Source organism: Geotrypetes seraphini, chromosome 3 (assembly GCF_902459505.1).
Source record: "Geotrypetes seraphini chromosome 3, aGeoSer1.1, whole genome shotgun sequence".
NCBI classification, from domain to species: Eukaryota; Metazoa; Chordata; class Amphibia; order Gymnophiona; family Dermophiidae; genus Geotrypetes; species Geotrypetes seraphini.
Window position 1 is genome coordinate 211,650,338 of NC_047086.1, and position 27,578 is coordinate 211,677,915.

At 46.3% G+C, this 27,578-nt stretch overlaps 1 protein-coding gene across 1 annotated transcript in view; it reads right to left on the reverse strand.

The window, feature by feature from the left end:
- LOC117357245 (zinc finger E-box-binding homeobox 2-like) overlaps positions 1 to 27,578 on the reverse strand; it is a 217,288-nt gene that overhangs the window by 47,212 nt on the left and 142,498 nt on the right. The window contains exon 2 of the mRNA XM_033937616.1: positions 14,491 to 14,706. Coding sequence (XP_033793507.1) covers positions 14,491 to 14,706 — 216 coding nt within the window. The remainder of the gene's footprint in view (positions 1 to 14,490; positions 14,707 to 27,578) is intronic.

Below are 27,578 nucleotides of genomic sequence, written 5' to 3' on the forward strand. Positions count from 1 at the left end.
ATGGGTGCAGGTGCCACCTATATGGCAATTCAATAGGGTTTTGGGGTTTTGGTGTGTGCACATGTTTCACTATGAATGCAGTGGTTAGAGCGGCTTATGTGCCTGGGTCCTCCTCTCTATGGTTCACTAGCCCACCGCCCAGACTATTTTATGTTCAAATCTGTTTTATTAAGCAATAACAACAGAAAGTACAACAGCAGTTAAAAAAAAAACATGTTATATTATGTCACCCAACCATATCCGCGGAGGACTGGACTCTGATGTCCCCCACGATCGAACCCCACCCCCACCCCACAGAGAGAACCCCCCCACCCCCCCAATGAACATACAACTCTCAGGCAGGGAACAGCAATGAGAAAGAAAGGCACTGACTCACATATGGAGTCTATTCAATATGCGGCTACGACTTTCAGGGGTCAAAATGTTCAAATACGGAGTCCATGTGTGAACAAAGTCTCTGCTCCGGCGACGGGAAGAACAAGCTAAACGGGCCTCCCAGCCCATAAGTTCGTGTAGTCGATTCCTCCACTGCCAAAAGGAGGGGGGCTCAGGAGAAAGCCAGCAACATAAAATACATTTCTTCCCCAAAATAAAACATTTACTAAGAAATAATTTTTCAAAAGAAGTATACATGGAAAGGAAAGAGAATTGGGCAAACAACATAGGTAGCACCGAGACTGGCACAGATGTTTGTAACAAGCCCTGTAAAAAGGAGGCCAACGCCTTCCAAAAGGCCTGAATCCCCTTGCAGCTCCAAATACCATGAAAGTAAGAATTAACCTCCACCGAACAGCGGATACACAATTGAGTACCAATACATCCCATATGGTAAGCCTGGCTTTGGGAAGCATAGGCCCGCAGGACAGTGCGAAAGTGACATTCACGTAATTCAGCACTATGCACTAAACCCGAAGTACATTTCAGGATTTTCAACAAAAAGTGGTCCCCCAAGTCCCTGCCCAAGTCCCGCTGCCAAGCCTCCAAAATACCAGGAAAAACCCGAGGTGGGCGAAGAGCCATAATCTGACGATGGAAAGAGGAGATAGAGACCCTAGTATCCGGATCAGCTGTCAAAAAAGTACAAAGCCGGGTCCCAAAATCCCCTTGCAAGGAACTCCCCGGGAGAGAAGCCACATAATGGCTAAGTTGACAATAGGCAAAAGGAAGGCCAATCTCAGGAACCCCCCTCCCCACTAACTCAGCACGAGAAAGGAGAGACCCATTCTCCTGCAGAACATGCCGCAACTGCTCCACCCCCCGAGCCCTCCAGCGACCAAAAACGGAAGGACCAACCCCAGAAGGAAAAGCCAAGTTCCCCACCAAAGGCAAAAGGGCACTAGTATGGGAATCCTGATTCCACAACCGAAGGGTCTGATGCCACACTGTCCACAGAGACCGAAACAGAATGCTACGCTTACAGGATCTCGGCAATTTGGATAAAGGGGCATGGAGGAGATACAAAAGATGAAGTGGATAGAAATAATCCCGTTCCATAGAAAGATCCGTATAGAAAGAGGTGCCCAACACCCAATCACTAACATGGCGCAGCAAACAAGCCTGGTTATAAACCCTGATGTCGGGCACCCCTAAACCACCCCCAGAGGCGGGCCCCACCAACAATGACCATTTCAGTTTAGGTCTCCGCCCTCCCCAACAGAACCGAGACAACATGGAGGTGAGAGATCGAATATCCCTCTGCAACAAGGAAAGGGGAAGAGTCTGGAGAACGTAGAGCCATCTCGGGAACACGACCATACGGAATAAGTGAATTCTACCCAACAAAGACAGTGGTAGCGCCTGCCATTTGGCCAGTAACAGTTTAGTGTCAGCGAGAAGTTTATCTATGTTAAGGCGATACAGGCGGGCCACATCCATAGTCAGCCTGATCCCCAAGTAGCGAAAAGAGGAGTCAGCCCAGCGCAACGGAAAACGATCCCCCCAAAACTGCTGAAGTTGAGCCGAGGAAGCCAAAGCCTCAGATTTCGCGAAGTTCAAGGCAAAGCCGGAGAAATCCCCATATTCCCGAAGGCTCTCCAGCAACACGGGCAAGGAACGCTGCGGGTCCGTTAAAAAGACCAAAAGATCATCCGCAAACGCCGCAAGTTTAAAATGGGAATCTCCCAATGCCAATCCCCGAATATCCACATTAGCCTGAAGCTCACGAAGTAGAGGATCTAAAGAAAGCACGAACAAAAGCGGCGACAGGGGGCAGCCCTGACGAGTCCCTCGGTAAATATTAAAAAAACCCGAGAAAGTCCCATTAACCAAAATCCGCGCAGCTGGATCACTATACAGCGCCTGTATTGCACCAAAAAAGAAAGGGCCCAAACCATACGTCCTAAGCACCGCAAAGAGGTAACCCCACCGCACTTTATCGAAAGCCTTCTCGGCGTCAAAGCTAATAAGCATGGATGGGCTACCTTCCTGTCCCACCCGTTCCAGAGCCAACAAGATACGCCGGATATTCTTTGCTACAGGGTGATCCCGCACAAACCCCACCTGTGAGTCCGAGATCACCGAGGGCAAGACGCGCGCCAGGCGAGTAGCCAGAATTTTTGCCAAAAGCTTCGCCTCGTAATTCAACAATGAAATAGGACGGTACGATTCAGGTAAAAGAGGGACCTTACCGGGCTTTGGGAGAACTATAATAGATGCCAAATTCACGTAGCGTGGAAGAAAGCCCTTAGCAACGCTCAGATTGTAAACTTCAGCCAGCACCGGCGCTATCTCCGTCACCAACAATTTATAGAACTCACTCCGATACCCATCCGGGCCCGGCGCCTTTCCTAACGGACTGACCCCTATCGCCCACTCTACCTCCTCTACGGTAATGGGAAGATCCAAAGCGGCAGCATCCCTCCGAGAGAAACAGGGCAAATCGAGGCTGTCAAGATAGAGTTGTCCATCTAAAATCTCAGAACCGGTATCTGTATACACTTCAGCATAAAACGCCCGCAACATCTCACAGATCTCCTCCGGCCGGTGATGCAGCACCCCCAAAGAGTCCCGAAGAGCAGATACGCTCTCAGGTCCACCCCGTGGATGCGCCATGCGGGCCAACAATCTGCTGCTCTTATTCGCAAACCGAAATAAATGAAACTTAAAGTACGCCCGCGTCCGCATAGCCCGGAGATGCAATAATTCATTCAGTTCCTGCTGGATCTCCAAAAGCTGCGTACGAAGCAGGAAGGAGGGTGTCCTGCCGTACTGCCCTCGCAACATAGTCGTCTTCCGCTCCAAAGCCAGAACCGTCCTAAACTTAAGCTTCGACTCCCGGGCCACAAAAGCAATGACATCCCCCCGTAAAACAGCCTTAGCCGTCTCCCAATAGAGAATGGGATCATCGCGATGCTGCAGATTATTGTATTGAAAATCGCGCCAGCGCTGTATCAAAAACTCTTGAAAACGGGCATCCCTATACAGATGACACGGAAACCGCCAGGGCCCCCTAGGGAGCGGAGAATCGCCCCAGGTCCACCGAAATCCCACCCAGGCGTGGTCAGATATTTCAATGGGTCCCATATCCACCCCTAACACCCAGGGAAGCAGGTCTCGGGAAATAAGAATAAAGTCAATTCGGGAAAGCGTCCCATGCGCCCTGGATAAATGGGAATAATCCCTCTCCAAAGGGTGTAGCACCCTCCACACATCAAGCAACCCCAGGGTAGATTCCAGGAGCTGGGCACCCGTACACAGTTTGGCGGTCTCTCTGCCCGAAGAAGCAGAGCGATCCAGCTTAGGATCCGGTACCTCATTGAAGTCCCCGCCCACCAGCATTGGCACGTCGCCAAACTGCAAGAGTTGATTGCGAAGCCCCCGAAAAAACCTGGCCGATGGATTGTTAGGGGCATAGACATTACAGAGCAAGAGGGGCCGATTATCGAGCAACACTAAGGCAACTATGTAACGCCCACTAGGGTCTCGGAGCACCCTCTGGGTTTGAAGACGAAGACCCTTACGGATCAAAATAATAACGCCTCCCTTTCCCCCCACTGCGGGCGCCTCCAAATGGGAACCCACCCACCAGGTACAGAGCTTAGCATGTTCCGCTGAGGATAAACGGGTCTCCTGTAAAAAGGCAATGGAAGTTTTAGAACGATTCAAACGCTGTAAAATTTTTGAACGCTTAATAGGAGAGTGAATCCCCCCAACATTCCAAGAAGTTAAAGTGTATTCCAGAGTAGTAGAAAAATAGAACAATGAAAAGAAACCAGTAAAGTACCAGAGAAGCGTCCCAGCCACCACTTCTCCAGTTTCAAGCAGCCGCCTGCCCCATGAAGCGAGCCATTCCCCTGCCCCCAATCCAGATCCGAACCCCTCAACCCCCCCCACCCCCACAAGATACCACAAGTAACCCAACCGCAAAATCCCCGAGACCCTGCTCAACCTCCCCCCACCCCCCACCCCCTCCTCTCCCCTCCCTCCCATCCCCCCTGCACAACCTACCCTCACCCAACCCACACCCAAGACACCCAAGACACCCTAAAGAGGGCATCACTTCCAGGAAACCATGAACACCCTCCCACGGGATCACTAACCAATAACCCCCGGGCCGCAGACCCCAGATGCAGAAAATACCAAAGAACAAACCCAGCAGCCAAAGCCCCCCAGAGCACTCAAACCACCCATCCCCTCCCCGATCCCCACAGCCTCATCACCTACATTCATCCACACGCATCCAGCTAAGTCCCCAGGGGATACAGAACAATATGGGCCAGGAACAGGCCAAACACCCCAGGGAAGACCCCACGGAAAGGAGAGATGAGGAACCAAGAAAAACACAATCCAAAAGGCCCCTTTGCTGTCGCCGGCAGGACAAGCATGTCAAGCCCCCCTCCCGCCACACACACACCAGCCTTGCCCACTCAAAGGGGGACCTAAAGTCCCTAGTCAGATGGAATGAAAATATATAAAAAAAGCCAGTCCACTAGTCCAAACCTGAACTACAGTGCAGTCCTCAGAAATTAAGATATCTCAGTCCCCGTCAGCTCCCTGCGCCGGATCTTCAGGCAGCATCTCCGTCACGAACCGCTGCGCCGCCTCCACGGTGTCAAAGTGATGAGCTCTTCCCAGGTGGGTCACCCGCAAGCGAGCCGGATACTGCAAGGAAAAGGCAATGTGGCGCTGGATGAGACGGGTGCACAAAGGTGAAAACCGGCGCCGTGCCTGAGAGACCTCCGCAGAGTAGTCCTGAAAGCAAAGAATGGGTCGGTTGTCATACAGGAGCTTCTTGCCTTGCCGCAACGCACGCAGGACCTCCAACTTATGGTGATAGTTCAAAATACGGCATATGACCACTCTGGGCCGGTCAGCATTCTCTTTCCGTTGCCCCAAGCGATGTGCCCGCTCCACCCGCAAGGGGCCCGAGGAGGAAGATAAGGATAAGGACTCAGGCAGCCATCGTTCCAACAGCGCCCCCAGCTCCACGTCCCGCACCGACTCGGGCAGACCCACAAAACGGAGGTTATTTCGGCGGGACCGGTTCTCCAGGTCATCCACCTTAGCTCTCAATGCAGCCATGGCAGTAGCATGGGCTGACTGCTCCTGGGTAAGCCTCTGGACTGTATCTTCAGTAACACTCACTCTCTGCTGTGTTTCCTTAACCTCTGATGTAAGGGAGGCAAAACGCTGGTCTAAGGTGTCCAATTTATCCAGGATGCGCTGCAGTTTGTCCCCAAGAGAACTTTCAAGCGCTGCCTGGACCTCCACTGTCACCGCCGACACCCAGGAGGAATGAGGAGCCTCCGGCGACGGGGGAGCCACGTGGTCCGCCATTTTTTGCTCTGGCGGCTTGCTCTTCTCCCGCTCCTTTCAGACTGTCTTCGTGGCCATCGCGACGCACTTTTCAGCGCAAACAGCCCGCACACCTCTAGGAAACACTCCGCAGTCGTGGGGGGGACCCAATCCGGGGGTTAAATTGCGGCGAAAATGCTGAACCGCGATCGGGTGTTACGGAGCTGTAGTCGCACGCTGTCTACAGCTCCATGTTTCCGCCGGAAGTCCCGCCCAGACTATTTAAGCCACCTACCTCTGTGCAGTTCTACTAGGCTTTCCAATGCCAAGTGCTGATGTTCTGGAGGCAGATATGTAAAGTTTTTATTCTGATTTTTACGGCGGTGGGGGGGGGGGGCAAGATCACTGGGGGAGTGTCAGTGGTTATCTGGTCACTTTGGATACCTTCTGTGAACTTAGACCTGTTTTTAAATCGGCTACATTGCTACGTATAGGTTCCGTCTAGGCAGCCTCGTTAAACTTTCAGTTATACTTGCAGTATGACTAAGTCTAGGTTGGCCCACGTCCCACCCAAATCCCACCCTCACCATTCCTCCTAAAACGCCCCTTTTAACTCTCGCCGTACAGCAGCACTGAAAAGGCCTAAGTTGTTTTTAGATACATCTAAAACCCAGTTTGATTATCGGCACTTGGATGACCTGTCTTTTTGATCAACCAAGTGCCGATTTAGGCCGGTTTTTAGGTGTATTTTCGTTTCAGTTATGAACCCCTTAATTTTTAAGTTTAAATAATATTTACAGAAAAATATAATTTGTTACAGTAATTAAAGAATCACCATGAAGAAAAAAAATACTATACAAAGGAAATAAGAAACATGACAATATAACTTAATGAGAATCCAAGTAGTCCACGATAATGGGGGTGTAGGTGGGGAGCCATACTTTTTACCTCAGGCTAAAAGAAAGGAAGGCCCAGTTCAAGCCTCATCTCTGGATATGGATAGTTTGGATCTGACTCAGATCCTTTGGTTTCCACACTACTGACAACTTGTGCTTTATGTTCAGTTTTCATATTGTTACAGCGGAAAATCCCCAACCCCCAGTCCAGTGACTAACGAAACTCGGCACTGCGATATGCCGATTGAAGTGAGCCAGCAGTTATGCTGCTCCACATAAGCACTTTTTTTTTTAAAGAGTGGAGTTTTCAGTTCATTTTGCATAATGCTTGCTCAGCTGTAAAACCAGGATATTTGATGCATGTATTGACTTTTGAGTTTTCATTTCCTGTTATAGGGACATTAGGTTTCGGCGAAGACTTACTCAGCGGTTAAAGCAGTGAACCTCCCAGTTTTAAATGAATGTAATGCAACATATTGCTGCTGTCTTGAGACCATTGCAGCAGCCTCAGAATGTTATTGTACACGTGATTGGCAACAGTAGAGTCTGAGATCATAATTTGCCTTTATGTTCCATCCGCATCGGTTGCTTGTCCGGTATTGTACAGAATTTAAGGTGGTCTCACTTCTTGGCCTTGTGGCTAAGATCAAGTGTAAGGTGGTAGAGAAGTGGCTTAATGCAGTGTTTCTCAAGTCGGTTTCTCAAGTCAGTCCTGGAGTATCCCTCTTGCCAGTCAGGTTTTCAGGATATCCAAACAGAATATGCATGTGATTGATTTGCGTACACTGCCTCCATTATATGCAAATCTCTCAGGCATAGTCACTGTGAATATCCAGAAAATCTGACTGGCAAGGGGAGTACTCCAGGAGCAACATGGGAAACACTGGTCTACTGGTTATTTTGGGCAAGTCACTTAACCCCTCCATTACCTGAGATATAAAATTAGATTGTGACCCTGACAGGCAGTGGCATACCTAGCATATGTGACACCCGGGCCCATCATTTTTTGACCCCTCCCCCCATCTGTACGAAAAACATGATTTTTAGTAACAAGCCAAATGTCACACATGAGTACCTAGGAAAAGGCAGCATCTTACATACTGCAGTGAGCAGTACAACAGCAATACACCCATTGTAAAACTAAACAAGCCAGACTAGTACAGATCAATCCTAACAAAAAACCATGTCTTTCGAACACAGAAAACACTTTCGCCTAGTATGGAATATGTCATCACAAACTAACCCCTCCCCCTTTTATAAAACTGTAGTATGAATTTTAGCCATGGTGGTAACAGCTCTGACGCTCATAGAATTCTGAGCATCAGAGCTGCTACCACCATGGCTGGCACTAAAAAACGCTCTACAGTTTTATAAAAGGGGAGATAAAATAGAAATACATAGACAAAGATTAAATTGAACCAGTAAGAAGCTGGACTCTGCATACAGTGCACCACAGAAACAGTGACACATGTCTCCTAAAGCAATAAATAAATACAAAATTTTTTTCTACTTTTGTCTTCTGTGGTTTCTGCTTTCCTCATCTTCTTGTAACTATCTTCCTTCCATCCACTGTCTGCCGTCTCTCTTCTCCTATATGGCATCTTCTCTCCTTCTATGCCCCTTCCAGAAACTGTATGCCTCCCCCTTCCATCTCTCCTTTCACCCCCATTGGTCTGGCATCTCTCTCCTCTCCTTCCCTCTCCCACACCTCTCCTCTGCAATCCCTTTCCATTTTTCCCTCATTTTCCTTTTCAATTTATTTTCTGCATCTGTCTAGATTACGTTCTTATTACCCTCTCATCAATATCCTTTTTTACTGTCTACCTAAAGCTTGCCACCTCTTTCCCTCACCCCTCCAGTGTTTCCCTAACTCAATCCTTTTCTCCCCATCATGTGCCCTCCTTTTATTTAACCCCTCCTTCCATCATGCACCCTCTTTCTCCAACCCTTCCATGTAGTACCTTCTCTCTCTGTCCACTTCCATCCAGCATCTGCTCCCCTCTTTCTCTCCTCCCATTTCCTTCCTGCATTTGCTCCCTTATCTCTCCCATCTGCACTTCCATCCAGCATAGTCTCCCCACTACCATCCAATGTGTGCCCTTTCTCTCGCCATCCACCCCTCTTCAATCAGCATCTGCCCCCTTTCTCTCCCTCCAATATCCTTCCCCCTTATGTCTCTCCCCTTTCTCTGTACATCAATTCTATCAGCACCACCCTTCCATACCACCCTGCCCCCTTTCTTTCCCTCCACCACTCTTCCATTCCAGCAATCCTGCTCCTTTCTCTCCCTTCATGTAGCAAGGTCCCATGATGATTGTAGCTGTCGGCTGCCAGTCCACCCCACTCTGACGTACTTGCTCTGGAGCGGACTCAGCAGCCGCATGCTGGAAGGTCCCGCGATGACTCGTCTGCTGACTCTGCTCCAGAAGTAAGTTATGTCAGAGGGGGTGGACCCGGCAGATGCAGGGAGTTGTGGCAAAGTCCCGCAACGACTGCGTCTTCCGGGTCCACCCCCTCCAACGTAACTTACTTCTTCCGGAGTAGAGCCAGCAGACGAGTCAGCGCAGGACTTCCTGCACCTCAGCACGGCTGATGACTCTGCTGCAGAGAAAGTAAGTCAGAGATAATGTGACCATTTATTTTTTTCATCAAAAGGGGACATCTATTAATTGACTGTGTATCCTTTCTTTCATTTCTTTCTTTCTGCACTCAGGACCAACAATTGTCCCTTTCTATTCCCTCCCTCCTTCCTTACCATGTCCTTAGTGCCACCAGTGCCTCCATCCTGTGTCCATAGTGCCCCCAGTGCCCCCGTCCTGTGTCCTTAGTGCCCCCAGTGCCTCTGTCCTGTGTCTTTAGTGCCCCCAGTGCCTCGTCCCGTGTCCATAGTGCCTCCAGTGCCTCCTTTCCGTGTCTATAGTGCCCCCAGTGCCTCCTTCCTGTGTCTTTAGTGCCCCCAGTGCCTCCTTATGTCCTCCCCCACTACCTTCCAGATTTTGGCCACCCCAAAGCCAGCCTGCCTGTCTACCTATCTCCCTCCCTCCCTGCCACGCTAAAGCCAACCAGCTTGCCTGCCTACATCCTGCCCTCCCTGCAGCGGAAAAAAACCCCCCGCCTCTCCCCTTCCTTTCCCCCGGCCAGCGCCGCTACAATCCTACCTCCCCCCGCCAACAAGAAGTCTTTCCGACGTCAATACTGACGTCAGAGAGGACGTTCAGGGCCAGCCAACCACTGCCTGGCTGGCCCGGAACGTCCTCTCCAACGTCAGAATTGATGTTGGAAAGACTTCTTGTCAGCGGTAGGATCGTAGCGGTGCGGCCGGGGGAAAGGAAGGGCAGGAGGACCCGGACCTGTCCGGCTGTGCACCCCCCCAAGCCGTGCACCTGGAACGGACAGCACCCCCCCCCTTGGTACGCCACTGCTGACAGGGAAATGCATAGTGCACCTGAATTTATTTTATTTTTAATATACTGCTTATATATGGAACTCTAAGTATTTTTCCTAGTTGCCCGGCGAGCTCACAATCTATCTATGGTACTTGGGGCAATGGAGGGTTAAGTGACTTGGCCAGGGTCACAAGGAGCAGTACTAGGAATGAACCTGCTACCTCAGGGTGCTGAGGCAGCTGCTCTAGCCACTAGGCCACATCTCCACTCAGCTCAGGTTACTACTGAAAAGGGGGGAAGCAAAATCCAAATAAGCTATTGATGTTTAAAGCTCTGTGTTCAGAAAATTCTTCTGGATTTGGCTGTGCTCACAACATACCACTTGACTAAAATGTCCAACTGTCCAGCAAAACACACCAAACGAGTATAGCGAGTTCAAAACGCAGCAATAAGACTACTGAAAAATCTAGAAGCCCATGACCCAGTCTCTCCAGAAACTGATATCAGCCCACTGGCTGCCCATAACCAAACGTTGCATTTTCAAAGGCCTAATGTTGGCATATAAATTCCTCTACAATACAACACCCAAATACTTCTCAAAAGTCCTTCTCTCAAACTTCTCAAAGAGAACGCTACGCTCCCAAGATGAAATATGCCTACATACACCATCAGGACACTCCCTCCAACTCCAGACTTCAGTAGTTGGAACTAGAGAATGACACGGTGGTTGTTACCCACCGAAACGGTGACAAAAAAAAAGGTCATCGTGAGTACGAGGACAAGGCCATTCACCGCCCTGTGGAGTGGTTAATGGTCTTGTCTCCGCAGTTAAAGGAGTGAGCATGCGCGGTGAATGAGCGTGCGGTCCTGCAGCCCCCTCTCTCCCTCCGGCCGGCCGGCCGGCCGTGCATCTCCCTCCCTCCTTCCCTTTCCCTTCCCTTCTCTTTGTGGCGATTTCTATAAGGCTATGCGTTGTATTGCAGCCGGAGCCTTGAAGTCGTGTTGTGTGTGGCTGCTGGAAAAGTCTCCTCTGATGCAACTTCCTGTTTCTGGTTGCATCGGAGGAGACTTTTCCAGAAGCCAATGCAACGCGACTTCAAGGCTCCAGCTGCAATACAATGCATAGCCATATAGAAATCGTCACGAAGAAAAGGTAAGGCCGGCAGGAGGGAGCTGCTGGACCGCGTGAAGGGTGCTGGTGGGGGGACGAAGAGGAGAAGACGCTGAAGCAGCATGAAGGGAACTGGGGAAAAAATAGAGGGGGGGGGGAGAAGACGCTGGGAAATGGCGAAAAGAGAGTAGGGAGAAGACGCTGGGAAATGAACTTGTGGGTTCTGATTGACAAGTCAATGAAGCCGTCTGTGCAATGCGTGGCAGCGGGCAAAAAGGGTGAACAGAATGCTAGGAATGATTATGATGGGGATCATGAACAGATCGGAGAGGGTTATCATGCCACTGTACCGGGCCATGGTGCGCCCTCACCTGGAGTATTGCGTCCAGCACTGGTCGCCGTACACGAAAGGATCCAGAGAAGAGCGACTAAAATGGTTAAGGGGCTGGAGGAGTTGCCGTACAGTGAGAGATTGGAGAAACTGGGCCTCTTCTCCCTTGAAAAGAGGAGACTGAGAGGGGAGTTGATCAAAACGTTCAAAATACTGAAAGGAATAGACTTAGTAGATAAAGACAAACCGTTCATTCTTTCCAAGGTAGGGAGAATGAGAGGGCACTCTCTAAAGTTGAAAGGGGATAGATTCCGTACAAACGTAAGGAAATTCTTCTTCGCCCAGAGAGTGGTGGAAAACTGGAATGCTCTTCTGGAGTCTGTTATAGGGAAAAACACCCTCCAGGGCTTCAAGACAAAGTTGGACAAGTTCCTGCTAAACTGGAACGTACGCAGGTGAGGCTGGACTCATTTAGAGCACTGGTCTTTGACCTGAGGGCCTGCTGGGCAGGATGGACCACTGGTCTGACCCAGCAGCAATAATTCTTATGTTCTTATGTAAGAAAGAGTGGGAGAAGATGCTAGGAAAGAGGATAGATTAAGAATATTTGAATCGCTATCCCTTTTGACTCTTCCCTATCAATCTCCCCTGCCTTTTCTTCTTACCTCCCCACCTCCCTTCCCCAATCCCATCCACTTTGGTTAACTCCTTCTACTTACAGAACAATCTTCTCTCTAGATTTGTGAGGATGGGGCAGTGACAGGGACCGAGCTCGCTGGGACGGGGACCAAACCCATGGGAACAGGACCTTGACGGGACGGGGCAGAGATGGGGACAAATTTTTTCCCCGTTTCATTCTCTAGTTGGAAACTAAGAACAGTACCAGGCAGCGCTTTGGATTCGTGCCCAGAAATAACTTAAAAAAACAACAAAAAAACCCAACAAAGTTTTGATTGGGCAGACTGGATGGACCATTCGGGTCTTTATCTGCCATCATTGACCATGTGACTATATAAACCCTATATTGTAACATTGTGAATGTAAACTGTAACCTGTTCTGAGCTCTCTGGGTAGGACAGGATAGAAATATGAATAAATAGATACAAATAATTTGCCTGGCAGTCACATGCTTGAAATTTTTGGGTTGCTGGCTCTGAATTAGTAACATAGTAGATGACGGCAGATAAAGACCCGAATGGTCCATCTAGTCTGCCCAACCTGATTCAATCTAAAAATTTATTATTATTTTTTTTTCTTCTTCTTCTTAGCTATTTCTGGGCAAGAATCCAAAGCTCTGCCCGGTACTGTTCTTAGGTTCCAGCTACTGAAGTCTCAGTCAAAGCTCACTCCAGCCCATCTAAACCATCCCAGCCATTGAAGCCCTCCCCAGCCCAACGGCCATATACAGACACAGACCGTGCAAGTCTGCCAAGTACTGGCCTTAGTTCTTCACTATTTACTCTTATTTTCTGATTCTAGATCCTCTGTGTTCATCCCACGCCTTTTTGAACTCCGTCACCGTTTTCCTCTCCACCACCTCTCTCGGGAGTGCATTCCAGGCATCCACCACCCTTTCCGTAAAGAAGAATTTCCTAATGTTGCTCTTGAGTCTCCCACCCCTCAACCTCAAATTATGTCCTCTGGTTTTACCATTTTCCTTTCTCTGGAAAAGATTTTGTTCTATGTTAATACCTTTCAAGTATTTGAACGTCTGAATCATATCTCCCCTGTCCCTCAAGTTTCAAGTTTCTTTATTTTTGATATACCGTCTATCAAAACAAATGTCTAGACGGTATACAATATAAAAAGATTGTAAGGGACAATTACAATAGGTAAATAAAAGCAATATTTTATCAAATATTAAAAATACTAGACAAATTCGGATTACCATACATGAAACGTAAGGAAAGTAGAGGAGGGAAAGTTTGTTTAAAATACATCAAATTAAAATTAATAATCAAAAAAGGACGGTAAATGGGGGTGGGGGGGGGGGGGGTGGTAAGAACATTAGGGTATACATATTCAGGGCTTCCAGTCTCTCCTCATATGTCTTTTGGTGCAAACCTCCTATCATTTTCATCGCCCTCCTCTGGACTGCTTCAAGTCTTATTTTTCACCAGTAAAAATAATCATTAACTTTTCAAAACAAAATGAAAAATTTCCTTTTGGCATTCCTTAGAATGTAAAGGAAGGCTAATTGATTTTATATAACTGGATGTTTTTATCATATGCTGTTTTACATTGTAAACCATTCTGAAGTATGGAAAAGACCTTAGTATACAAAATCTGCAAAATAAATACCATATATACTCGAATATCAACCGGGATTTTTGGGCCAAAAAAATTGGCCCAAAAATGGGGGTCCCAGTTTATATTCGAGCCACATCCCCTCCTAGAATTTTGCAGGCAGCGATGGCCACCGCCAGACTCTACTCCCCTCCCTGCTCTATCCTCATACCTCTGCCGATCCCTAGATGGAGGTGCAGTGGGCAGGAGCAAGCTTTCTGAACTCCTGCCCCCCTGCTAACCGGCTGCTGCAAATTGAGTTTCTTCGGCCGCTGAGTGGCACGAGCTGGAGCGTAATTTGGCGCTGCTGCTTGGCACTGAGCGGCTTCTCATGAGAATTCACGGAAGCCAGTAAGGAAGCCGCTCAGTGCCAAAATTTCGCTCCTGCTCATGCCGCTCAGCTGAAAAAAAGAGCCTAAGAGGAATCTGGTGAATTGATTTGTGAATAGGGATGTCAACTGACTGAAGTGATCGATAACACTGAAGATAAAGGTAAAAGTCTGTGTAAGATGAGGGCTAGATGAGGAGGAGTAAGGCAGGAAACTCTGTATAATGACTTCCTAAAAAGAGCCCAGGAACTAAGGAGAGAGGACATTCTATGATGGCTACCTGAAAAAACTGTGTGGGTAAACAGGAAGGGATGAGGCCATATTGTGATGGTTGCCAGATGAGAAGTATTGAGAAGGAGAATATTAAAGGGGAAGAGCTCAAAAGGTGTTGCAGGATTTGGATATGGCCAATACCTACTTTGCTGCCTGTCTGCATTGATCTGGATTCTCCACATGTGTTCTGCTGAGACCCAGTCCATGTAGGCAGGTGGGAGGGAAGGTTGTCTGGTTGTTCCTGTGGTTGGTGGCAGCCAGGATGTAACATCTGTGGCTTCGTTCACTCTATTCTCCTCCATGACGCTGGGTTTTGGGGCCTCTCCATTCTCGCCATGCTCTGGCGCCTTGCCATGTAAACCTGCACAGAGAAACAGTAGGATAAATGGTAGTGCTGAAGACGGAGTACTAGCCAATTCCTGCTCTTCCTAATTTGCAGAAATAATGAAACTCTCACCTATTAGCGATCTGCGAGGCTGGCAGGCACAGAGAACAATACACCTGGCTCCATAGTGGAGAGTCAACTTATAGATCACTGGGAATTGAGTGAAAACTAGAAAAATCAACATCTAAAAATCAGAGCACTATAGGTTGTCAAAATTCAAAGAGCAAATAATTCAATATCACATACTCAAAAGCTAGTGGAGAAAAAGGACCTCTATATACAATGCTCACAATTATGGCAGTATCTACTCATAAGAACATAAGAATAGCCTTACTGGGTCAGACCATCAAGCCCAGTAGCCCGTCCTCACGGTGGCCAATCCAGGTCACTAGTACCTGACATAACCCCAAAGAGTAGCAATATTCCACGCTACTGATCCAGGGCAAGCAGTGTCTTCCCCCTTCTCTTTCTCAATAACAGAAGCTCTTCAATCATAGGTCACTAAAAACTTCACTACCCTCCATCTCCCAAAAAGAGAACGTGATAGTACGTATTCCCAAAAATGTATATAGCACTACTTTTGTATTCAATAGGAGCTATATTTCAGCAATGCGCGGTACAAATATACCTTCCCTTTTACTAAGCCACGGTAGAGGTTTCCTTTATGGCCTGGAGTGCTAAATGTGTCATCGCTGCTCCAATGCTCATAGAATTCCTGTGAGTGTCAGAGCAGGGTCGGAGCATTTAGCGCCCTGAGTCGCAGTTGAAACCTCTACCGTAGCTTAGTAAAAGGGGGGTTAGCGTTCGAACCTTTTCAAAAACCATACCTTATCTTGCTTTACGTTCACGAAACTACAAGACTCCAAAAAAATATATGCCAGAGGAACTTCAAAAGACTCAACAGTGAGACAAAAAGGGTCTAGGGGTTCCCACAGTGATAGCGGTGAAGAAAAAAACCCCCAAAAACCTGGCTTCTCGTGGCGTTCGTTGCCTTACTTTGGACGCCTGGATTACAACTTTCACTGAGCCAAGTACTCTTTTTCCCTAAAAATTCCTTTCAGCTTTGGGAGTTGGCTGGGGGGGGGGGGTTCCAGAGTGGTAGCCGTGTTTGAATGCACTTTTTTCACTGTTTATTATGTTATTATGTTATGGTGATTGCATCATTTGATTTAAAGCACACTTAGGTGCCCGGCGATGGTGTGTAAGTGGGGGCTTGGTTGTCTCCGCCTTGATGTGAGTAGCGTTGGAGAAATTCTCCCGTAGCTGTCCCTTCACACTGAGGGCACCTAACTTCACTCCATTTTAGTTAGCCATACATTTTGTTAGTCGAGTTGTTTTTCTTCACCGCTACCACTGTGGGAACCCCTAGACCTTTTTTGTCTCACTGTTGAGTCTTTTTACGTTCACGAAAGCCAGTCTCGGACCCCGAAGCTCAAAAGCTTTCCATACTGGTAAGGCTCGTTAAATCAGTGTTACTGGCATGGAAGCTCTGCCTCTGTTCCAGTGCTCAAAAGGGTTCTTGGGGGCTGTTACCGATTCTCATAGCGGCCACCATGATCCCTATGCAATTGCATTACAAGGAAATTGGTAGTACAGTAATTAAATGAGTTTTCCTTGTGATGCGCAAAATGGAATGCCTGCCCCTCCTCCTCCCCTTTATGGGGCATAATTTTCTGGCAGGTCTGAACCTGCTGGGAGCTGCTGTGTGAGTGTATGTCCCGTGCCTATGGACAAGACACACACATACAACACCTGCACCCATTTTTTTAGCTTTTTTTTTTTTTTTTTAAATAAAACAAACTCTCCCAAACTGCTTCTCTCCTGCCTGCGAACAGCTGAGCTGGCAGAGGAGAAGAGCCATGATCAGCTGAGCCGGGCAGGGGAGAAGAATTTGCTCTTCTGAGCAGGTGCAAGGCGCAGTTCCTCCCCCTTTTACATGGGCTACTCCGCGCAATTAGCATCCATATAATTTGCTTGCTATTGTGCTGAGCATCACCCGGAAAATTAAAATCGCTCAAACAAAACGGTATTTATTACTGTGTTGTTGGAGCTTTGTGCATCCTGCCCTTAGTTTAAGTAGCCTGAAATTCCTTATAGTAGAGGAGCAGGAAAACCAAATCTGACTGAATAAAAACACATTCATCACGTACATCTGTTCCGCACTTTCCTTTTTGTGTTTGGTTTTTCAGGTCATCATATAGCCAAGTGCAATCATGTTGCTGAAAATATTTACTGACTGTCTGACCGCCTAGGTACTATTAAGATATGTTGATTAAAATGTCATCCTTGGCTTTCACATATTATTGTTTTCTGATTTTGTCTATTACTCTTTTCATGTGGTAGGCTGGCTTTATGCCTGTCCGTTCTTTTTGACTTGGTGATTTTGATTGCTTGCCTTGTGTTTTGTATATCATGGTTGTACTGTTGGATGTTCCTTAATAAAAACATATATTTTTTTTAAAAAAGTTACATATGCCTAGCTTTTTCAGATAGTGCCGTAGCAGTACAAAGATAGAGCCAGGGTGCAATGGGAAGTTTTCCAGGTATCTCATATTTGGCACCAGTAGCTGGATAACTGTCTAGAAAAGAAGGGACAATTTACCTGTTGTAAACTTACAGGTATAATTGTTTATTTATTTAAGCATTTATATACCACTTAGAGCAGGGATCTCAAAGTCCCTCCTTGAGGGCCGCAATCCAGTCGGGTTTTCAGGATTTCCCCAATGAATATGCATTGAAAGCAGTGCATGCACATAGATCTCATGCATATTCATTGAGGAAATCCTGAAAACCGACTGGATTGCGGCCCTCAAGGGGGGACTTTGAGACCCCTGACTTATAGTCTAAGTGTTTTACATTCAGGTACTCAAGCATATTGGCAGACCCAGAAAACCTCCAGCAGCTGCTTTATTTCTGAATATGCTAATCTAATCTGAGATTTCTGAGTCGCCCTATGCCTAAATAGGTTCAAGGTGACTTACAATGCAATTTAAATAGTTGCAATTTAGTTTAGTACAGGATGCTATTGGTTGTACATTGCGATGCAGTTTGGGAGGGTACAATACAACAGAGCCAAAATCCAGGTGTAAATTTAAGTCTTGTGGTCAACAGCAACAGCAACTTATTATTTCTATAGCGCTACCAGACTGTACATTAAACATGCAAGAGACAGTCCCTGCCCAATAGAGCTTAAAATCTAATTATGATAGAAAGACAGGACTAAAAGAATTTATACACGTTACTTAGGTGGGGAATGATAAAGTGGATAGGGTGGGAAACTATGGAAGGAATAAAGCAAGATTAGCCCTGGAGTTTAAATACTGGGAGTAAGTTTGTAGCTGAAGCAATAGCGGGTTAAATGACTTTCCTCAAAATCACTGGAGTACAGTGGGATTTGAGCCCTAGCCCACTGCTCTCACCATTAGGCTGCTTAATACAGCCAAACCCCAGGGTGTATTGCACACAGTGACTGGTGCTTGGCCTTAGTTGGGCTGCAAATCAGAAGGAAAGCTCCTTGCATGCAGCAATGGTAAGGGGAGCCTACGAGGGTTACTAAATGGCTCCAGGAAAAGAAGGACGGATTGAGACATCCGGGTTTTACTTCTTTTGAAAGCAATGGAAGTAAAACCCAGATATCTCAATCCGTCCTCCTGTTCCTGGAGTCATATGGTAACCCCTTACCACTGCTGCATGCAAGGAGCTTTGCTTCTGATTTGCAGCCCAACTAAGGCCAGGCACCAGTCACTGTGTGCAATACACCCTGGGGTTACCCGCAATAAGAACATAAGAATAGCCTTACTGGGTCAGACCAATGGTCCATCAAGCCCAGTAGCCCATTCTTATGGTGGCCAATTCAGGTCTCTAGTACCTGGCTAAAACCCAAGGAGTAGCAACATTCCATGCTACCGATACAGGGCAAGCAGTGGCTTCCCCCATTTCTTTCTCAGTAACAGACTATGGACTTTTCCTCCAGGAACTTGTCCAAACCTTTCTTAAAACCAGCTACGCTATCCGCTATTACCACACCCTCTGGGAACGAGTGAAAAAAATTTCCTTCTATTGGTTTTAAGACTAATTTCCCTGTAACTTCATCGAGTGTCCCCTAGTCTTTGTAATTTTTGACGGAGGGAAAAATCAATCCACTTGCATGAGAGAGATTTGCATATAATGGAAGTGATAGGCATGCAAATCTGTTCCATGCATATTCATTAGGGCTAGCCTGAAAACCCGATTGGCCTGGTGGGCCTCCAGAACATGGTTGGGAACCACTGCTGTAGACTTCAATCATATCTCCCCTCAGCCGTCTCTTTTCCAAGCGGTTAGGAAGAGCCCTAACCGTTTTAGTCTTTCCTCATCCGAGAGGAGTTCCATCCCCTTTACCATCCTGATCGCTCTTCTTTGAACCTTTACTAGCGTTGCTATATCTTTCTTGAGATCAAGTTTATTAGGATTTTATATACCGCCTATCAAGGTTATCGAAGCGGTTTTACAATCAGGTACTCAAGCATTTTCCCTGTCTGTCCCGGTGGGCTCACAATCTATCTAACGTACCTGGGGCTATAGAGGATTAAGTGACTTGCCCAGGGTCACAAGGAGCAGTGCGGGATTTGAACCCACAACCCCAGGGTGCTGAGGCTGTAGCTTCAACCACTGTGCCAGAACTGAACCCAATACTCCAGATGAGTATCATGGAGCGATACAGGGGCATTATGACATTCTTAGTCTTGTTAACCATTCTTTTTTTAATAATGCCCAGCATCCTGTTTGCTTTTTTGGCCGCCGCCGCACATTGTTATACAACACTCTGTCACAAAACATCAGAGCACTGTACAGAAATCTAAGGGCTCCTTTTACGAAGCCGCGTTAGCGGCTTTAGCGCGCGCGACTTTTAATCACGCGCTAACCCCCGCGCTAGCTGAAAAACTACTGACTGCTCAAGAGGAGGCGGTAGCGGCTAGCCTGGCCGGCGGTTTAGCACGTGCTATTATGCGCGTTAAACCGCTAACGCGCCTTCATAAAAGGAGCCCTAAAAGTCATAGCAGAATTTAAAAAAAAAGAAAAGAAACCAAACACAACACATAAAGGACGACGGACAGACAAGAAAATAAAAGGAGGTGGGAGATGGGGAACAAATGACATAACAAGAAATACCAAAGGTACTTCAGTAAGCCGGGGGACTAACTTAGTGATCTTTGCTGTTACCACGCCCAGAATCTGGAACTCTTTACCAGCACTTATTAAGGAAGACAAACCGTTAGGCAAATTAAAGGACTGTTAAAATGCTGGTTGTATAAGGATGCCTTTGAGACATGGGGCTCCTTTTACAAAAGTGCGCTAGCGTTTTTAGTGCACGCACCGGATTAGCGTGCGCTAGCCGAAAAACTACTGCCCGCTCAAGAGGAGGTGGTAGCGGCTAGCGCGTGGGGCATTTTAGCACGCGCTATTCCGCGCGTTAAGGCCCTAACGCACCTTTGTAAAAGGAGCCCATAATCGCCGGATTCTCTTTTTGACCCAAATCATTGCAGAAATGTTCGCAACCTTTGTCCCAGGCCTCGAGAAATTTTTTTTTTTTTTTTTAATCTTTTAATTTTCTTTTTACTTTTTTATTAAACTTTTAAAATTCTTACCCTTCCATTGTACTTACCTTTTGTGGTTTTTTTTTTTTAATTATACTTATTGTAGTTCTCCCCACTTCCCCTATGTATAAGTCTGTAATGTTTGTGTGTTTGTTGTAGTTAGTAACTGAGACCCCTTTCTAAATCGCTTTGAACTTATGATGTTGCTATACATCAGAACTTTAATAAAACTTGAAAACTTGTTGTCCGGAGGCACCTAGTTCAAATCCCACTGTTGCTCCCTTGTGATTGTGCCTCATGCACAAAATTAAATTGTAAATGCAGCAGAGAATAATGTAACTCGCCTTGAGCTGCTACTGAAAGAGATACAAGCCGACTCCAAAATAAACCAACACACACAAGGGAGAGAAAGCAGAGCCACCCATCGATCTAAGATAAAGAAGTGGAGAAGATCAAAACCCAGAGAAGATATCACCTGCAGCCCGAATGCTTAAAAACTGTCGAGAGAAACCACACCCTCAAAGAAACTTTACATTTCTTGAGGGAGGATCCTGCAACAGAGCTATTTAGTAACCTTCACACCTTCCACTGGTGCACACGCAGAATAAATAAATCCCCCCTCTTTTACCAAACCGTAGCACGGCTTTTAGTGCTGGTAGCGGTGGCAACAGTTCCGACGCTCATAGGAATTCTATGAGAGTCGGAGCTGATACCTCCGCGGCTGGTGCTAAAAACCGTGCTACGGTTTGGTAAAAGAAGGGGGGGGGGGAGTTAAGGTATATATTACGGCAAATGCTATATTCTAGTCACTCGAAAGCTAGAGCGGAGGAACTTTGATAGAGGAGCATCCGTTTAGAGCTTTATCAAGGAATGCTTCATCTGAGACCGAGGAAGCAGCTAGCCCAATATCACAGGTTACACTGAGTTCACAAGTACTGACACAGTCAAGCAGCCTTTCCCCTCTGCCTCACTCAGCATTAAAAAAAAAAAAAAGAGTTGTTTTGACATGAGTAAGTGCATCACCTAAGGGAGAGGTGAAGTTAAACCTCAAGGCAGATTGTGTACCACTGCAGTGGAAATGGTTACACAGTTCATCGCTGGATGCGATCTGCTAATGCCAGAAGACATGTACACAGAAAGGCACAATATCTCACTATCTCTGGGAAACGGTAACAAATTGATAGTGCTGATTGTATATTTCTGCACAGTGGCGTAGTAAGGTGGGCAAACCGCTGCCCTGGGCACCATCTGGGTGGGAGCGCCAGCACCTTTCTGCCCCCCCCACCTCGTTAAATCTTTGCCAGCACGAGCAACTGCTCCAGCCTGCTGCTCGCGCTGGCCTGGCTCCCCTCTGAGATCATTTCCTGGTCATGGGACCAGGAAGTGATGTCAGAAGGAAAGCCAATGCCGGCATGAGCAGCAGGCCAGAGAAGCTGCTTGCACTTGCACAGATTTACAGAGGTACGGTGGGGAAAGGGAGGGCACGGGTGTGGCGTGGAGGGCGGGGCACGAGGGGGTGCCACCACCCTAAGTTCCTCCTAATCTTGCTATGCCACTGTTTCTACATTAGGTTTTTGTCTCAAGTGAGCTTTAGAAATATTAAGACTGGTGCAGAACCAGTAATCTCTGTGCGATGGGAGAGTAGGGATGGCCTATGACCTTTAATGACCAGGAGACAGATCACTGTTAGTCTGTCCCTAGTCACAGTACACTCAAAACCCATTTGGAGGAATTACACCTGTCACATATTGCTGCTTTCCAATTAGATTAAGCACATCAAGAGTATAACACTGAAAAATAACACATTAGCGATCTACAATATATTTGCTTTTGACTTGTGGATCTTTGACTAATTCTCAGAATTGTCCAGATAGTACATTGGATGCTGTGATCTGAGTTTCATGTCAAAGGCTCAAGCGAGTTCGTAAGAATTAATGTCACCTTGCAGTCCGCTTCTTTGAATTAGTTAGATTGGAGGTATGCTAACTAATTTTGCTATTATCTTCTATTTATTAATTATCTATTAATTATCTTCTATTTATTAATTTTGCTATTATCTTCTATTTATTAATTATCTATTAATTATCTTCTATTTATTAATTTTGCTATTATCTTCTATTTATCATTTGTAAATCATTCCCTGTTTATTTAATTGCTGTAAACAGAGTCGAGCCTTCTCAGAATGATGACTCGGTATACAAAGTTAAGCTTTAGTTTAGTTTAGTTCTTTGAAATATTATCAATATGCCTCGAAGCACAGATGGAGGAAAGGAGGTGGAAAAGGGTTGGGTTAGGAGATGGAATGAGGCCATTTCTGTTGCTTACAATTGGACTCCAGTATATCCGATGTGAAGCGACCCTCATCAATGCATAAATCTACCCTGCTGTCAGGCAGGCCTGCCACAGAAGCAACTAGGGAATCCCCCTTTCACATTTATAAAAATAACTTTTGGTACTGTTATTACAACATAAGCTAAGGTTGGGCTAGAAAATAGGCTTTCAACACATTTCCCCCATTTATCATAAATCAACACAGTCACAAACTGGCTCCAGATCAGCAGCAAAAGACTGATCTAGTCCTAATTTTATTTGATTTTTTTGGGGGGACTGTCCTCCCAAAGGAGCTCAGAATAGGCTACAAATCAGGTACTCAACATTTTCCCCATCTGTCCTGGCGGGCTCACAGTCTATCTAACGTATCTGGCGCAGATGCCCTCATTGCATCTGTATAGGACAAGACACAATGGGCTCCTTTTACAAAGGTGAGTTGTAGACCTCCCCTGACCTAGGTGACTGCAGAGGAGCTGGGGTGGGGGTAGGGGGAATGGGGACTTGTATGCTGCCTTTTCGTTGCTTTGACATTCAAGGTGGTGGGTGCTGGAGGATTAAAGTGACTTGCCTAGGATCACAGAAAGCAGTGCTGGGAATTGATCGCACAACCTCTGGGTGCAGAGGCAGTGGGCCACACCTTCCCCCCTTAAGCTTTAGTTTCTTTTCCCCCCCTTTTCTCCTTTGGGCTTCTGGCTCAGTCAGAATAAGTCGTTACCTGGTTATCATGCCAGAAACCTTCATTTGCAGCTACCCAGGGGTTTCCTCTCAATTTTATACTCTTTCTTTCTTTCTTCATTTTTATAGCCCATCCTCCCCAGAAGCTCAGAACGGGTTACAATAAAATAAACTTAGGTACTTAGAACTTCCCTATTTGTCCCGAAGGCTCACAATCTGGCTAAAGTACCTGAGTAAACAATTAATAAAAAAATTAAAGATATAACAAATTTCCAAAAATGGTAAGGAAAGGGTATAATTCAAATTTTTTAAAAAAGATGTAAAAAGAATAAAATTAAAGTAAATCAAATAGACTCAAAGTCCCAAAGTGGTTCAAAGCAAGACAGATGAGGTCTCTAACTACAGGGAAGCAGTACATCACACCCGACACTGGCAAGAAGGGCCCTGGACTGCGGCAACCGAAGGCAGCAGATGACCAGGAAAACAACTGCATCCCCAGAGGCATCAAACATCAGCCAGCAGCACCTCACTTCCACCAATTTGCAGCTCCAGTCCATCCCAGCTCAGCATCCTCCGCCCCGATGAGCAGACATCACCACTGGGCCCTTCCCAATTTCATCCATCACAACCATGGGCCACAGACCATGGCACCATCTAGAAGCGGTACACGTGACCCCCTCTGAGTCTTACCATTAGTAAAAGGATGACTGGTATTTCCTCTCCCCCCCCTTGCCCCCCAGAAGGTGTGAAACCTGCTTCTGCAGCAGCCTGAGCAGCAGTCAGCAGAGGACTGGTTTAAGAATCAAATCTAGACCTCCTGTATGGTGGCATTGAGCACCACTGCTGAGTCACCCAGTCAGTGCTGGTTTTGACTGCACTGTATACTTTTTCACATGCTTAGAATAAACAGTGCGGTGGGAAAGATGATTAAAGGGAGAGGAAAAGCAGGGCTGTGACACTTTCTATTGCTCCAGCCTGAAAATCATCCAAAGACGATACAGCATGCAACCCTAGATTGGGTAATAATGACCGGTATTGAAGGCCTTAGCAAGGACAATGGGATGCCATTTAGAAAGCTGCTGGTTATAACTTTTAGGAAGTCAAAAGAAAAGCAACAGATTTAATAGGAAATGAACATAGATTCTTACTGAAGAAACACAGCTATTTTGGAGAGGTAGGAGTCTGTGTATGTGTGTATGTGTGTGGGGGGGGGGGGAGGGGGAGGGAAGAGGGAAGATGGGGCACAGCTTAGTGAAAGGCTCCAAATCAGCCATCACAAGTTCAAGCTAGTCCTAGTTTTTCTCCCAGTTCAGCTGTGCACTTAGAGCTCCAATTTCCCAAGGGCAATCTGGAACCCCTGAATCTAGGGATGCACTAGAGACAAAGACCAAGTAGCATTTCCCAGCACTCTGGCTACCCTTTGGACTCACTTTGAATCCTCCAGATGACCCTGAAGGCCTTAGGTTGCATCATAAACTGAGGTTTCCTGTGTCCGTGACTTTTACAGGGTTTTCACTGCTTGCTGTTTTGTATTTCGTGGTGCCTGAAATAGGCATATATGATCTGTGGGTAAAATTTTGAGATTAGATGATGCGAAAGGTAGAGGAGTCAAACTAGAGCTCCTTCATGCTTTTAATGAATTTTAATGAGTTTTGAGCTACCAAAGCTTTATGCATTGAAATGTTACAGAGATTTATTCTTTCCAGCATTATCAACATACACTTTGATTTTAAGAGGAGCTAATGTTTAAACACACCAAGAGGGAAAATATTCAGTATGAGGCAGTAAGCATTTTTTGTTGACTAGATATTCAATGCCGGCCTATGTCCAGCTTCATTGGCTACCATTTGAATCCAGAGTACCGTACTATTTAAGTTTTCTTGTATCTGCTACAAAGCAGTGTTTGGCATGTTTCCAGGTTACCTCACTCCTCATTTTACTCTGAGTCACTTCAACAAGAGCTCCCGAAGAGCACACTTGTTCACATATCCTTCAATAAAACTCTGTCACTATAAAAGGTTCCTAGAGAGAACCTTTTCTTTCCAGTGGACCAAAATGAATAAATGGCTTGCAAAAATTGCTTTAGATGCTTCCTCCTATCTAGACTTTAGAAAACAGATAAAAACCTATCTATTTAACAAGCTAGGATCTTAATTGTTGTTCTTAATCCTTTCTTCCTTTTAAATTGCTCTTATCTCTCAACATAGTAAACTTTCTTCTTGTAGGTCCTTCAGAACTTCAAATCTGATGTTTGCATTTGTACTGTTTATATTGCACTGTATGTTTTTGCATTCGATTGCTGTAAACCGCCTAGAACAGGGGTAGGGAACTTCGGTCCTCGAGAGCCGTATTCCAGTCGGGTTTCCAGGATTTCCCCAGTGAATATGCATTGAAAGCAGTGCATGCAAATAGATCTCTTGCATATTCATTGGGGAAATCCTGAAAACCCGACTGGAATACGGCTCTCGAGGACTGGAGTTCCGTACCCCTGGCCTAGAGCTTTCAGGTATAGCGGTATACAAAAATAAATTATTATTATTATTATGTAGCGCAGGTTAAGTTGATATTCAGAACTTAACCAGCCACGGGTTGCTGCACAAAGCTAGGACTATCCCCTCCCCCACCCCATTTACTAAGCTACTTATTGAAGGTTCTGGCAATTAGTCAAAGATAGGATAAATGGTTCAGGTGGGGGGAAGGGGTGGTGTGACATTTTTGGGGTTCATAAGAGTACAGGGCTTTGGAGTACCTTTCCACCCTCATTAATCTCACTTGCCCTATGTAGAGAAGGAAGGGGAGGGAGTTTGGTTGATGTTACTCTTTTATTGTATATGCTTGTTCTATTATTGTATATGATGCATTATTATTTGTACTTTGCATCTTTGGGGTGCGCTGGTGTTGTATCTGCTGTGTTTGCATCAATAAAAATTGTTTGAACCTAAGCTACAGTAAAGGCATCCCCTGCGACCCCAAGCACTAAACACTCATAGAATTTCTATGAGCATCAGAGCAGCGTCGGAGCATTTAGCATTTGGGGCTGCAGTAACAGAGGTCCTATGTTTTATATGGCCCCATTTTTGCGGTTACTGTGGCTGGTTAAGAGCTGAATATGGGCACTTAACCATCCAAGTGCTGTCTATGCCCCTGGACTCACGCCTTCCCCCCCCCCCCCTACATAGCTGGGTTTCATTTAAGTGCTAACTTCTAATTTTCGGCAGCAATGACTGGTTAAGTGCCACTGAAAATGAGCAGATAGCCCTGAACAAGTGATTTATCCAGTTAGAGGCCATTTGTGGCTGGTTAAATGGTTCTGAAGGTTGACCAAGTAGGCTAAGAAGGGTTATTTAACCACAAGTTGTGCTATTTTAGTACAGGGTACCATTTTATGTACTGAGACCCTGTGGTAAAATACTATGACTTGTAGTAAAATAACTCATCTTAAAGGTAGTTCACTCACAAAGGTACAGTTAGCACACCCATGCAAGGAGGGGGGTGGGGGGGGGGAGGGAGAAGGATGTATTGCTCCACCCCTCAAATTGCATGGTGGCTATACTAGTGCTGTAAGCTTATTTTCAAGGGATTCATCCTCTGAAGTTTCTCTTTGAAAATTTTTGCCCTGCAGAGTATATAGGTGCAAACCTGAGGTGTAGCCGCGGATGGACTGAGGCCGAAGCCAACCCACTCAGCAATGGTACACCTTGCTGTGGGTGATGGGAATCCCTGAGCCCTGTCACCTCCAGTAGTCTGGCATCTCTCCTCATCTTATACCTTCCTCTGCTTGCCCTGGATCGGGTAGCATGAAGTGCGGCTACTATTTGGGTTTCTGCTAGGTACTTCTGTCCTGGATTGGTCACTGTGGAAACAGGATACTGGGCTGGATGGACCACTGGTTTGACCCAGTATGGCTATTCTTATGTTCTTACGGATAACTTTCCCCCAATGGAAACCAGGTAACATAACCTTAATACGAATGATGAGTGCATAAGAAAGGTAACAGCCCAAACAAAATATGTCACTGCAGTTAAAAGAGCTGTCCTTTCTACAGAGGTGTCCTGCATAGGCAGCTTTTGATGTATTAATAGCTGTTTACAAAAAAAAACCCAAAACCCCAAAAAACCAACTGCTTTGGAGTAGAAAGGACCTGGCTGATGACAAAAAACAAACAAAAAATAAAAATCACCAATGCACCCCAGAGCAAGCAGGCACAGGAAGCAAAGATGGCATTAAACAAATTTATGAAGCTTTCTGCAAGAGTTTATTTAGAAA